General features: G+C 43.9%; 1 protein-coding gene across 2 annotated transcripts in view; it reads left to right on the forward strand.

Moving 5' to 3' along the window:
• smurf1 (SMAD specific E3 ubiquitin protein ligase 1) overlaps positions 1–15,196 on the forward strand; it is a 29,011-nt gene that overhangs the window by 1,558 nt on the left and 12,257 nt on the right. For both annotated transcript variants that reach the window (XM_074696081.1, XM_074696082.1), the window contains exons 2-9: positions 8,387–8,425; positions 8,769–8,877; positions 12,799–12,932; positions 13,043–13,108; positions 13,187–13,262; positions 14,183–14,394; positions 14,489–14,573; positions 15,074–15,196. The exon at positions 15,074–15,196 is cut by the window's right edge and continues 24 nt beyond it. In XM_074696081.1, the coding sequence (XP_074552182.1) occupies positions 8,387–8,425; positions 8,769–8,877; positions 12,799–12,932; positions 13,043–13,108; positions 13,187–13,262; positions 14,183–14,394; positions 14,489–14,573; positions 15,074–15,196 (844 nt within the window). The remainder of the gene's footprint in view (positions 1–8,386; positions 8,426–8,768; positions 8,878–12,798; positions 12,933–13,042; positions 13,109–13,186; positions 13,263–14,182; positions 14,395–14,488; positions 14,574–15,073) is intronic.

The following is a 15,196-nucleotide window of genomic DNA, read 5'->3' on the forward strand; positions in this document are numbered from 1 at the left end:
CTGCTGACTGTCTTTCAACAAAATTTGCATCTGTTGCTCCACTTTTGCACTTATTATTCCCCAATACACCAGATGATCAGCTCAACTCTACTTCGGTAGAGATCTCCCAAAAGCAGCTTTTGGACAAGACAGTTATAGCACCACCTACAGGCCTGGCATGTTACTACAGCGTTTTCAGTCCCTCTGCGTTTCCGTGTAAACGCAGATTTTTTTCACTGCATCTCAGCGTTTTCAGATGAAACGTCGTGTAAACGGGGCCTTAAGCAGGTATCACACATGTCATCATAAATTGTCTGTTTACATGAAGCACAATCTCATCAGAAAACAATATGAGTAACAGAGAGCACTGCTTCAACTTTAGGGACTTTTTTGACTTATGGTAAATGGTTTTGGTCAGACACGGCCCTCTGACACCCTCACCTGGTTTAAAATGATTGTTGAGAAGTCTGCCCGTGGTGATCATACGTCATGGATTACACGCGCTGTCCGTGTGCTTGGCTCATGCATGAGGTAAACCTTGCTGAAGCCCACCTCTCCAAAGCGTGCCAAAGCAGAGAAGTGAAAGGTGCTGAAGCATGGCAGGGTTGCGGTCACGCTGGCCATTTGAAACATGCTATAGGGCTGACGCGTGCTTAAGCACGGTAGGGTTTGCCAGTGTGACCGCGTCCTTAGCTGCAGACTTCTGAGCTTTAAACCTTAAATACTGAGAATCAGACGTTTGCTCACAGCAGGAAAGAAGCTCTGCTCTTCACATCTCTGAATGGCTGAGTAACAGTGAGAAGGTGATTTGTTCTCAAGACTTTTAGGTTATGATCTCTTTTAGGGCTCTTTAAGGACGCGGTCACACTGGCCATCCAAAACGTGCCGTGCTTAAGCACGCTTGCCCCCCTGCAGCACCGATCCCCAGCTGGAGAGTACGGCCTGTGGTCACACTACCCCAATATGAACCAGACTTTAGAGGGTATCAGACACGCGCACAGCCTGCGTACGTCATTGTGAAGCATCTGTTTACATGAAGCGCAATCTCATCAGAGTCAGCACAATGAGACACAGAGAGCACTGCTACAACTTTAGAGACTTTTGGACTTATATTAAGTTGTTTTCGCCCAACACAGCCCTCTAACACCCCCGCTTTGTTTAAAATGACTGTCGAGAGATGCGCTCGTGGTGATTATACGTAATGGGTCGCACGCGCTGTCCTCGTGCATGAAGTAAACCGTGCCGAAGCCCACCTTTCCGAAGCGTGCCGAAGCACGGAAGGGAATCGTGCTTGAGCACGGTACAGTTGCACGTTTGGAATGGCCAGTTTGACCGCGTCCTAAGGTCTCCTATAGGGCTCCTATAGGCCACCCTTAGGTCTCCTTTAAGTCTCCTTTATCTCCATCCACCAAAAGAATCAGGTGCTGGTTCAGTGCTAGTGCTCACACTTAGTTGGTTCAAATGCGGTTATCTCTTAACACTGGTGTGGTTTTTTCATCAGCAAGTAACCAAATTAGAGCCATGTCATTGCATCACTGTGAAATGTCAGCACATCACTGCATATTGTTACAGACATGTTAGGTTTTTGGTGTTAGACATAGTGTTACTGTTGTGAATAACAAGGCTCATGTGAATGCATTCCCCAGTGATAGGCAGTTCAGCAGCTGGTGTTCGTGTGTTTTTCTGCTCAGAGTTGTGGGACTCATTTGTACCAGAGTTACATAAAGTAGAGGAGTTGTTTTCTGGTGTGGTTACAGCCAACAGCAGTGCTGAGTGTTCCAGTAAACCATTAACATAAAACCTGGACTAGGTCTCAGGCTCTCTTTAGCAGATGCTAAAAAGGTAGCTGTTTACCCACTTGCAGCAAATCCAGCAAAACAACCAATGACTCACTGGGCTTTCTTTCTAAAATTGGCTGATTTTCACCGCCAATTGTTGGCCATGGTAAACTGCCCCCAGCCCGTGATATAGCCGGTGCTCTGCTCTGGTCCAACAAGGACTTGGTGCTTGCTAAGCTCCAGTTTCAAGCACCAGCAATGGTGCTTTATCTGTGGAAGCACAAAGAACTAGCTAAATCTCTGTCAAAAAAGGGTTCTTTATGGTCCCTTTAGGGCTTCATCAGGTCTCTTTTAGGCCTCTTCTAGGCCTACTTTAGGTCTGCTTTAGGTCTCTTTTAGGCCTCCCATAGGTCTCCTTTGGGAACCCAGCTGGGATCAGTGGGTCTTTATCAGGTCCCAGCTGGGCTCTATGGTACTCTCAGGAGTCTCTGTCTCCTCAGACAGGGTGACACAGCTAGGAAGATGAAACAGTGTTGGGCAGAACCTTGTCCCATCCTGATTACAGATCAAGCAAAAAACCAGAGTGTTGTTGTTTAAAAGAGCAGAGTACCCTGAGCTGCTCAGACCGGTGGCACTCAGCACTTGGTCCTGGTTAGAGGACTGGGGCTGGATGGGTTGGCTAAAAAAGGCTCAGAAACAGAAAAGGGGTCTTTTGTTTAGAATTGAATAGGCTTCATTGTGAAAATCCAGGCTGGTGCATGACTGGGAGATCAGAGGAATTATGTTGATTTGTTCACGGAGAAAACACGTGCAGGTTCTGCTGCCAGGAAGTCAGACAAAACTGAAGTCATGAAAGGGCCCACAGACCAGCTCCAGGTATACCAGGTGACCAGAGAGAGTGTGTGAGTGCGTGCGTGTGTTTGCGTGTGTGTATGTGTGTGTCAAGGTGGGGGGTGGGGAATCATGTACGCTGCAAAGTGTTCCTGGCGCTCCCACCTTTGCTCCACAGCCTTGGTCTTGTCATGTTGCAAGCGGTTCTTAAAGTTGAAGTATGCCGTGCGGTACTCTGGTCTCTGGTTTTGCGTGGTCACTTCCTGGGGTGAGTCTTAAAGCAATAAAGTTCCATCCTTCCTCCCTTCGCTTGTGTCTTTGTCCCTCCCACCAGAGATGCATGGGAGAGACGCGAGGAAATGAAGAGAGGAGAGAGGATGGAGGAGATTCGTTTTTAGAGCAATGGGACATCCTCTCCTCCGGAGCGTCACACGAGGCAACTTTTTTCATTGATGAATGCATCAGCTGATCACCTCTGGATCATCTGTCAGTCAGCTAAAATACAGCTGTTTGTGCGTCTGCACATGTGCGCTGTAACAACTCTGATCAAACAGAAACAGTAACAGAGATTTGTCTATTCCTTAAACCAGTTAAACACACACGTTACCATGAAGAAAACCTGCTCTCTGTTTATTCTGTGTGCTGTTTAGAAGCTCATGGATCACTTTACCGGTAAAATGCGTAATTGTGAGATTATGTATAAATTGTTTAACCTTTATCTAGAGCCCATCTGATCGTGAACTCTCTGAAGCTTATTAACATAACTCAGTTTATTGTGTCTAAGGTAGATATTATTTATCAGTCAGTTTTCTGTATTAATCCTCTGTTATATTGATTTAAAGATGGTTGTGTTCAGTGTTTTGTGCTTTAAACTCACAACAAACACTTCATTACCAGATTTATGATCAGTTTCTGAACGATCCTCTGTGCCTGTTTTCAGTTCGTCTTTTCTTTCATTAAACTCCATTGTGTTTTTGAAGTTTTATGTGGCGAAGTCTGAGCCACTGCAGCGTCCAATCACAGAGTCTTATTCAACATGTGGGCGTGTCTGTCAGTGAAAAGACTTCCGCAAAGCCAGCTCTCGTGTTTCCTCTATCATCGCTCCTCCGATCAGTCTCCTCCATCCTCTCTCCTCTCTCCTCTGAGCGCAATTATTGCTTTGGGACAGTCTTCAAAATGGCAACTGGGAAAGTACTTCCAGTGCTGCAGACGAGATAGGATGGAGGAAGCACGACGTTAACGCATTGAGACGCACCCTTGGACTCCTCAGCTATGGTTGACCCTGTTTCCTCTGGAGATGTGAGTGATGTCATTGAGCACTCTTGAGGCTCTGAGTCGAGCTTGTCTGTTGAAGGTTTGTGATGGTTGTGGCTCAGTCTGGTCTCAAAGGATCCTTGTGTGAAGTGTTGTTGGGTCAGGTCAGCTTGCTGTGCAGGTCACTGTATCAGGCTGTAGATGAAGTCCATTTCTGTGTCACGTGGTAGCAGGAAGCTGAAGCGCGACCCTTCGGGGTGTCCAGGGCTGGTTGATTGTATGAAAAACATGATGTGACATTAAATGTCTGGAGGAACTGCTGGTGTGGCACAGACGCCACTCAGTGTTTGGCCTCCCCCTGCTGGCTGTCCCCCTCTTCAGCTCACAGGTTAGTAAAAAGAAGCTAAGTGGCAGAATGGAACTGGACCGGCTGAGCCATATCTGTGTGTGTCTTCATTCACCAGCAGCAACCTTGGCAGGAGGGATTTCCTGAGAAGGTGAGAAAGGCTCGGTCATACATTCAGAGCCGCACAGGAAGCTAGTCAGGAGGTCCCTCTGCAGACAGTGGAGGCAGACACACTGCTGTGTGTTAGGGCTGGGCGATATCTGCTGATATTTGAATCATATCGATATATTTCTTATACACGATATGAAAATAGCTCTTATCGCTTGTATCGGTATGGTTGCAGTGTTTCCCACAGGATTTTAGGAGACTGTGGTGGGAGAGTCTCTGACCCTTGGCGGTTTTAATGTGTGTACGTTTTTAAGCGCGTTGTACCGCCCTTCCAGTAAGTGCAATTTGGGACCATGGACATGAACATACGCTGATAAATAAGAACGTACAAAGGCATATCAGAAATATTTTAAATTTGATTCAGAAACAAAACCAAAAACTCACTCACTCACAATATTTTGAACAATTTACTGAACAACATTTCAACAACAGGTTATTTACACTATTTCTGTGATCTGTGATCAGTTATCAGGCTACTGAGACTGTAGCCTACCGTTATTCTCTCACCTGAGTTAAAGAGGTGTGTGTTTGAAGCCGATGAGATGAGAGAGCGAGAGGATGTAAGCAGGTGAAAGGGAAACAAAGTGGAAACCCTTTATATTGTTTGAATATCTTAAAGAAATATTTTTTGGGATTAAGGGTCAGATTACGATTCTTCTTCTCTCTGCTCCCTTATTTGGATTTAGGAGTGTTGTATTTTCATTCTGTTTTTTTTTCTACAGTGACTGCTGAAAATTGTCTGAATAAATGAAGATTCCTAAATTTGCTCCGGCCCACTACATCACAAAATGTTGCCTAAATAAATGCAAGATCATTTTCTGACTGATATTGCTGTGTATCTGGCTTTGAGAGAAATTCAGCTTTTTCCACGCTCTCTCCGTCTGTTGTGTTCACCATCTTACACTGACGTCACTATTAAATCCCCAGAGTGCACATGGCTACTTAATTTGCACGTACTGATTTGCATTGACCATGACATATGTTCGGGTGTGCTAAAGGCGGGAAACGAGGCGTGCTCACATCACCACATTTACACATTTCTGGGCGCGGTATGATTTATCATTGGGAATAGCGTGCAGCCGTGTGTACGCAGAGTTTGATAGATCTGAAAAGAGTGTATATATTTTGGTCTTATGCATGTTTTGCCTTTACGTCGTAAGTGAAACTTAAGAGGACTTTTACACGCTGTAATAAATTTAGGCCCCAGGAGAGGAGAATATGAAATAATAAGCCGCGTCAGGTCGTTGTTGTACTGTGTGCCTGCACTGACCCTGAATGCGCAGTGATAATGAAACAGTGTGGCCGCTCTTGCCACTGAAACTCTGGAGCCGAGATGTGCGCAGTGCAGCCGCTCCTCCGCCCGAGAAGGGGGGCAGACAGCGCAGTGAGATACTGTGTCAACGGCCGCAGTTAGCATGGGCACTAATGCCCAAAAAAGAAGTTGCATGTACCTCAGAGTCAGACGCCCTGCTCCAGTGTCGCTGGAATCTGGTTCGCGCCAAACGTATCAAGTAAAGAGCAACATCTTTGAGCGTGACCAGTGCGTGTGCACTCTTGTTCTCGCTTGTTTACGGGCGGTAGAGAAGTACAGCCGTGTAATGGTCTGACAGCGACAGATCGTATTTTTTTCTCCATATGAGACTGTGGCGGGGCCAAATGAGACTGGTGGGCCGCCACAGTCTCATTAATCAATGGGAAACACTGGGTTGATTTTGCATATCATTTAGCAGTACATTTTTTAACACGGTCCACAAGTTCGCTCCTCCCATCACTCAGTGACAACATGAAGATGGATTCAGGAACCGATGAAAAGTTAGTCAAATGTTAGTCAGATGAATGATGGCTGGATAATTTGGAGATGGTTTTGATTCAGTGTGTCAGATGACCAGCATCAAAATGTGTTAGAACTGTCGAAAATTAAGGGTGCATGGCAACTATCAGACCGATAATTATTGGGCTGATAATGGAAAAATTATTTTGCATTGATGGGTCCAATGTTACGGCAACGTGCACCGATAACATTTGTATTTTTATCAGCGCTGCAGTGCTCTGCTCCTACAATAAGACCTGAGCGGCCTTCAGTGAATGCTGTGTTCAAGCGCCATCAGCATAAAAGAAAATATAGAACGCTTCCTAACTATTAAAATTGAAGTTCCCCTTATGTAGGAGAAAAAATTGTTTACTTGGTCATATTCTGGTAGTTACTGACTTAAATTGACACCACAGTATTTTTTTCCACGTTACACATAAACAATAGAAATATAAACTCCAAAAGGCTGAAAGAACAACCAGCAAACTGGGAACAGTGAATTTCCGTCACACCCTAAATGCAGCTCAATGTGCACACACACACAGCATGTTTACGCTTCAAAACAGAAAACATGGAGTCGACTGTGTGGGTCTTTTTCAATGTTTCTGACAAAGACAGTTATTTCCATAACACCTTTTTACAAAATAAAAGCGATATTTCGGAAGTTTCTATAAAGTTCCATTGAGCCATCACGACTTGAATTGCGCACAGCTTTGGTAAAGTAAGATGTAACATACATTGAGACACTGGAATTATGATGATGATGCTGATTCATGAACATTCGTGTTTTTATTCACTGGTCAAACTGTCTGCTGTGATCATGCCAACACAAAACAGGCACAAAAAAAAACTTCAGATCACCTGTCGTACCCACTCTCTCACACACACACCTCTATTAGTGAATGTGTTAGAATTACATTGTTGGTGTGTTGTATTGTGTCCACTGCGTAGTGTGGTTTTGTGTCTTTTGTGTTAAAGCAACAAGGCGACTCAATTATCCATTAAAATCTTGTTGGCACCTAGTGGTTTTGTAAGTATTTGTACAAAAATGCCTGGTAATTTCCTGTTTTAATGCAAATAGTTAATGGTATAATTTGCTAAATTTGTACTTTGGTGTTTGAAATTCACCATATATTAGCATTCTAAGTTATGGAAATGAATCGTTGCACATGTTTGTGGTTTTAAAATGGAAAAAGCAACTTTTTCCTACTCTGGTTTATCTATTTAGTTTTTTTTACAATTTTAGGTCCAGTGTGTTTATACATCAAAATGCATGATTTATATCAATAATGATAATAATATCAATATCTAGTGTTGCCATTCTGGTTGACATGTATGCATCAAAGCAACATTTCAAGGCCAAGTCATAGGGCTGCAACGACAAATTGATAAAAATAATAAAAATTGATTCATAAAAAATGTTTACAGTGTTTTTCCATAATCCATGGACTGTGCTGCATCATTACTGTATTCGTTTGTCTTCAGCTTGTTTGTCTTCTTCCTTTTTGTCGGATTATTAAGCAGTAGGCAACTAGTTGAAGGTGCATTACTGCTACCTACCTGACTGGAGTGTAGATTACCGGGGCTGGGGGCTGCATCATATGACATGGCTATTGAGACATGAATAAAATGCCATATCCTCCAGCCCTACTGTGTGCTTGTTTCACTGTCTGTGGACATGCTGAGGACTCACAGAGGAATGTGTGGGTCAGGAGGACAATGAGGAAGAGCAGCGGGTGTCCTGCAGCTTAGCTCCACAGGTGAATCACAGCCAAAGAATGACAAACACATGTGGAGCAGCACCCAGTTGGCACACCTTAGCCCTGCAGGCAAGCTAGGAGCAGCTGTGGACAGGTTCACATGCTCATCAAGCAAATGCTGAAGCCAAGCTAGGAGCAGCTGTGGACAGGTTCACATGCTCATCAAGCAAATGCTGAAGCCAAGCTAGGAGCAGCTGTGGACAGGTTCACATGCTCATCAAGCCTACCTGAGACCATGTTCAGGGACAGTTCACCTCTGTTCATCAGGGACCCAGTCCTATTATGAACACACTTAGACAGAGTTCAGCAGACACATTTACACAGACACACACATTAAAACAGACACACACATTAGATTTAACACTGGACTCAGGTCCAACTTCAGTGTATGTAAGAGAAACATGATTATGTGATGTGCTGAAATATAAATGTTGATAATTCTGTTTTGTTTCTGTTTCAGTGCTGTGTGCCAAGAACCTCGCAAAGAAAGACTTCTTCCGTAAGAATCTTTAAATGTGTCAAATTTATGATATTCTACATGTTTCAAGTAAGAGCTCTCACCCTGACACTGGTCCACTCACTAACAGAGCTCTCACCCTGACACAGATCCACTAACGGTCAGAGCTCTTACTCTGACATAGATCCACTCACAGCCAGAGCTCTCACACTGACACAGATACACTCTCAGTATTTTAGTAAGCACAGTTAGCAGACTGGCAAAGTTTCTGTGATTTTTTGCTGCTTACTTTCCCACCAGGTCTCTGGACAGTCTCATCTTTTTTTCTGTGATTTTTTTTTTTGACTAAATAAAATTTATGCTGAGATTTGACATGTGCCTGCAGGCCTGCCTGATCCATTTGCCAAGGTGGTGGTGGACGGGTCGGGTCAATGCCACTCAACAGACACTGTGAAGAGCACACTGGACCCCAAATGGAACCAGCACTATGACCTGTGAGTGTCCAGCAGCCTGACAGCTATGTTTAAAAGTGATCATTAAATCCCTTAGGTCAGCAGGGCTTCAGGGGTACCTTTCATACTGCCATCCTTCAGATGTGCATGAAGATACTGAGAGGGTCAAATGTTTGAGGACTGAGAATGAACCTTTGATTTAAACTGATGATACTGTAGAAACCTTAATGACAGGGACACTCTGAGACCTTATTCCTTATCACATTGTATCTGCTCTCTGACATTTCTTGTCTCTGTTCAGCTTTTCTATCAGTGCAGCCAAAAGGACCAAAGGATACAGACATAGAATAGAATAGAATGGAACTTTATAGTCATTGTAACAAGTACAACAAAATTGAAGTCACAGCAGCAATCAAGAAAACAAAAGTAAGAAAGTGTATAGAAAGTGCAAAAAGGTCCATAAGAAAATAGATGATGACAGCTTGTCCGGCATTCTCCAGTTCAGCCAGCCTCCACCTCCACAGGGTCCAGGACTGAGCTTCAGTCATGCTCCATCTCAGTCTCCTAGATCCTGTCTGCTCACAGCAGGTGAAGCTCTTCCAATGTGGCGTTGGTGTCTGATGTTAGCTCTGTTAGCCATGTCTGTGAATAGCATGATGCTACTCTGCCCTCTGGTATTCCCTCTGTTGCTGGGTTAGCACAGCTAGCTCGTCCATCTTATTGGAGATAGATCTTATGTTCCCAATATCGATTGATGAAAAACCCTGATATCTGTAAAGTATCAGTAAAGCTTCTGTACTCATGATTTTAATTACATGCTGACAGACTCTGGACTGTCCTCAGATTTATGATGATTGTTTTTGCTGGTTTCCCCTCAGAACACTAGACTTTCAGCTCTGTGTTGTCTCAAGGAGAAACTCTCACCCTTAGGAAGATTTGAGATTAGCTCTGAGATGAGTGGGTCCAGGGAGACCTCTGAAAGAGATTATTCAGAGTGGCACTACACCAAACTGTCAGCATTTCTCTTACTAAATGTTTTCTAGCAAAGAAATACCTAACCCTAGCCCACAGCTGGCACCTGTTCCCAGTCCACATGAAGAAATTAAGGTGTGCATCTCTTCTTTTTTGTAGGTGGTAGTAGGGCTGCATGATATGGAACGAAAATCCATGCACGAAAAACCAATATCGCAATATTTTTTGGCTATACCACAATACATAATATATCGCGATATTCTGAATTCTCCTTTAAATCACTATATAACTGTTTATTTTAGCTCTTTGATGCATAAAATGACACCATTACAAAGATTCAAGCAGACCCTTCAGTTGAATTTTTATAAAATGAATTCTAAATGGGGAAAATCACAACAAGGTTAGGTTAAGCTAACCTTTTATTTTAAACCAAACTGTGTAGTTTCACATTTTCAGTTCAAGTTAAATAATTAATTCAGATAAATTCAAATGGCTAATTATATTATATTATATTATATTATATTATATTATATTATATTATATTATATTATATTATATTATATTATATTATATTATATTATTCATTCATTTTCTATACCGCTTGTCCTGGGTGGCTGGATCTTATCCCAGCTGTCATGGGCAAGAGGCGAGGTACACCCTGGATTGGTCGCCAGTCAATCGCAGGGCTGACACATAGAAACAGACAAGCATTCACACACACACTCACATCTATGGACAATTTAGAGAGTTCAGTAAACCTGATGTGCATGTTTTTGGACTGTGGGAGGAAGTCGGAGTGCCCGGAGAGAATCCACGCTTGCATGGGGAGAACCTACAAACTCCACACAAAAAGGCCCACCGGCCGAGGTGGGGATTTGAACCGGTGACCTTCTTGCTGTGAGGCTGCAGCGCTACCTGTTGCCCCACTGCGCAGCCTATACTATATTCTATTCTATTATATTATATTAGACTTTGAAAATGACATGAATTAAAGTTGGAGATGACTAAATATTACCTTCATTTCCATAAACCAGCTACCTGGATATTGTTGGTCATGCACGCTCATCTTGCTAGTGACTTCTGTCTGTAAGCCTGGGGTCTGGTTGTTTTGTATTGGATTCACCAGAGGGAGCTCTGTTTTCTTTGCAGCTCAGAGTTCTTCTTATGGTGTATCATCAGCTGTGAAATAACACTCAACTCCTCTGCCATCATGTTTCCAGCAGTGCACATCAGAGTCCCGTGACTGAATGGTGAACGGGAGGGGGAGGGGAAGGCTGTGCAGAAAAGCAAAAGTAAAAGTCAAGAAAATGCCGCGTTCGATTATCGTGGAGAGCTGGGGGAAAATCAGGCAGGGATCATACGGGCAGCTTAGGAAACCCAAATAAGCAACTCAACTTTGGAAGACAAGCCTCAAGAACCCACAAGCCGCAACTGCTGAGACATGCTATCGACTTTTTTTTTCTCTCTCCTCTCCTTGTACAAAACTTGCCCAGGATAGTTTTTCTGGTTGGGCAGGGGGAGTGTGGTGCTTGCTGTGAGAGGAGCAACTGCAGAGCAGCAGAAAGTAAAACGAGCGAATCACCGAAGGAAACATTAAAGTGACTATTTGTACTCGATGGTTGTGATACAGTCATTTTATACATCTCACGTGCAAAAACCTGCAATATATCGAGTTTATTCGATATATCGCCCAGCCCTATGGACTTTTTACTAGTTCCCAAGATAGCCTGAATAACTTTTTATCACTCCTCTCGTGTATAGAAACATTCGCTGTGTCACAAATTGTGTACTTCTTCACTCCTGCACTTACACTTTCTATTCTAAGTGCATAAGTGTGTATCTGTTTACATGAAGTGCAATCGCATCAGCGTTAGCACAATGAGTCAACACAAAGAGCACTGCTACAACTTTTAGGGACTTTTTGACTAACGGTAAGTTGTTTTGCCCCCCCCCCCCAAAAAAAAAAAAAAAAAAAAAAAAAACCCTGCTTTGTTTAGAATGATTGTTGAGAGATGGGCTCGCTGTGATCATACTTTATGGACCACGCGCACTGTCTGCATGCTTGTGCTCGTGCATGAAGTAAACGGTGCCAAAGCCCACCTCTCCAAAGTGTGCCAAAGCAGAGAAGTGAATCATGCACAAGCGTGGCACAGTTGCGGTCGCACTGGCCCTTGTAACGTGCTTTAGGGCTGAAGCGTGCTTAAGCACAAGAGGTTCACTGGGATATCTAAGTATCTGATGGGTCGTTTGGCTTGACTATTACGGTTTTACTTTATAAAAGTTTCATTTTAGAGCAATCAAAGCTCCCTTCGTTAGATGTGTTGTAAAGTTAATTAAGACATAAAAACAATGAGGTTGTGTTGTGGTGTTCAAGAAAAGTGGGCATTTATTGAAGGGGGTCAAAGAGTTCAAACTTATTCAAGCATATTACAGGTCATTCGAAATTGATTTTTTGAAAAAAAAAAAAAGACAGCCGTATTTGACATAAAGTACACTCGCAGGAAGAATGCTGACATGTAGTATCTAGCATCGAGTATGCTGACATGAAGTACATTGACATAAAGAACAGAATCAGGAAGTACACTGACATAAAGTTCACTAACAGGAAGTTTGCTGACGTGAAGTACACTAACATAAAGTATCTTGCAAAAATTTCAATGACATAAAGTACTTGACATGAGGTGCACTGACATTAAGTGTACTGACAGGAGGTACCCTGACATGAATTACACAGGGCTTAAAGTAACCATTCAGGGTGGGAAGTGTCTGGTGTTCCACACTCAGCTTTTTAACTGTGTCAAGTGGGACGGGGTTAGTGCACTCTTGTTTTCTGTGTCCATGCTGCCAGTGTGAATGCACCAATGCAGTGAAATCAGTCAGTGTAAGTACAGGAGTATGTGGTTTGTGACAGCCTGTTAGGAGTTCTGCTGGTTCAGTGTGTCAGTTATCAAACATGTAACAGACATGAGGATCTTCCTTCTGTGTGTCCAGTTATATTGGAAAGACAGACTCCATCACCATCAGCATATGGAACCATAAGAAGATCCACAAACGGCAGGGGGCAGGCTTCCTGGGCTGCATACGACTTCTTTCCAACGCTATCAGCAGGCTAAAAGACACAGGATGTAAGTTAGTCTCATTGATGTGGAGTCCTCTGAGCTCCAGCTCATGACGTCTCACAAAGTCTCACAAAGTCTCACACACTCTGACTCTTTGCTTTGATGGTTTCTCTCAGACCAGCGTCTGGATTTGTGTAAGTTGAACTCTTCGGACAGTGATGCAGTGCGGGGACATGTAGTAGGTAAGGTTAAACACTGAGTGATTATTATCTTACTTTCCTGTCACCGTATGCCTACTCTGACCCTCTGCTTGGTCTCAGTGAGCTTACAAACACGAGAACGAATCGGCAGTGGGGGCCCCGTGGTGGACTGCAGAGGACTGTTAGAAAACGATGGGTGAGTGGCATTTGCACACCCAACATCGAATCAATTCCACACAAAAATCTGTTGCTCCTGATTTTCATGTCTCTGAAGCTCCAAAGTCTGAGAGGTAAAATCCTGAACCTTCCCCAGGGTGGTCCTTTTGACTGGTGATTGATAAGATTTCATCATGTACTGGTTTCTTTCTGCGTCTAGTCACAACTGCCCCAGTTGTGACTATACGGCAGCTCAGCTGTAGCCTTGGTTCTTCCTTCTCTGCCTCCTCATGCAGAAAAATACTACAGTTTGCACATGTTTGAAACCTTCCTAATTTGAAGAATAGTGTAATATTTATGATGGTGAACTCACAGAATGTGTAATGTTTCAGTTGGACCAGCTTCCTCCTTCCTCACTTCTTGTTCCTGGTTTGAGATAGATAGAAAGATCTTTTTATGTTCCTCACAGGAAATTTGTTGCCACTATCTGCTCAGAAAAAGTACGCATAAAGGAACAGAAAAAAAACAAGGAAAAGTACACATACAATGAAGGAGAAATTTAAGAAAACCTTTAAACTGAACACCATTTGTCTGATACGACTAAACACAGAATTACAGGGTCTACAGGTGGTCAGCATAGTGTGGCTAACGATAGCAGAGCTAGCTCCAGCAGCCTTCAGTCCTCCTTGCAGGTAAACATCCTTGTGTCTCTGGTGGAGACTTAAACATTTTCTCCATTTCTCGATCAACATACTGAGAACCCCACCATGCTACAACATGATATCTGTGTCAGTTTACATCCAGACAGTAGAGCTTTGAAACATTGTGGCAGCAGATAGTAACCAGAGCCACAGCTCCAGCTGATGGAGGGAGGCTGAACAGCAGCTTAGACAACATTAGACCTGCACGAATAGAACATGAACCAGTAATTGGACTGTTGGGGGACTCTGGTGTGTTCAGGCCTGTGTTCGAGGGTTGCTTCAGTGAAGAGCCACTGCCCTACTCAGACCCCACTGGGGCTGCAGGAGGTGGTAACTGCCGGCTTGACTCGCCCAGTCAGGAGAGCCGTCTTCAGTCTCAGCGAATCAGAGGGCAGGATTCACGAGGCCACGGCCACACACCCCAAAACAGACCTCATGGGCACCAACAGCCTGACCTTCCAGAAGGATACGGTCAGTCACAAAAACTGAAATAAATCTCACCATCTTAAGAGCAAGGCAGCTGCTGATGTTCCTCAGAGCCTCCTGTTTCCTGTTCCACCAACAGAGCAGAGAACCACTGTGCAGGGGCAGGTGTACTTCCTCCACACACAGACCGGTGTCAGCACCTGGCACGACCCCCGGATACCCAGGTAAGATCACATCCCTAGGCTAAGACAAGACCAGGCTTTAGGGACCTCTGCAGACAAAGGAGAGTAGAGGAGATGAGATGACAGGGGTGTTCAGACTAACTGTCAGAATCAGTTTGGCTAGATTAATCTCAGAGCATAGAAATCATAGATGGGCATCATGTTTCTCCTTCAGGGACGTTTGGGTCAGCAGGTCAAACCTGTTTGATGAATTAAACATTGAAAAATTATTGAATCAACTCTCAGAACCATCTCACAAGGAATATTACAACCATCCACTGATCACTGGATCATTACAATCATCCACTGATCACTGGATCATTACAATCATCCACTGATCACTGGATCATTACAATCATCCACTGATCACTGGATCATTACAATCATCCACTGATCCCTGGATCATTACAATCATCTACTGATCACTGGATCACTAGAATCATCTATTACTGCAGCCCAACGCTCTGGTCTGAAGTCTGGCTCTGACTGTTATGACGCTGCAGGGATCTGGCCAGCGTGAGCTGTGAGGACCTGGGGCCGCTTCCTGTGGGCTGGGAGGTCCGCAGCACAGTGTCTGGACGGATCTACTTTGTGGACCACAACAACCGGACCACACAGTTCACAGA

The sequence above is a fragment of the Halichoeres trimaculatus genome, unplaced genomic scaffold (assembly GCF_033239565.1).
Source record: "Halichoeres trimaculatus isolate MK-OKI-2021-1 unplaced genomic scaffold, fHalTri1.1 fHalTri1_scaffold_20, whole genome shotgun sequence".
Classification (NCBI taxonomy): Eukaryota; Metazoa; Chordata; class Actinopteri; order Labriformes; family Labridae; genus Halichoeres; species Halichoeres trimaculatus.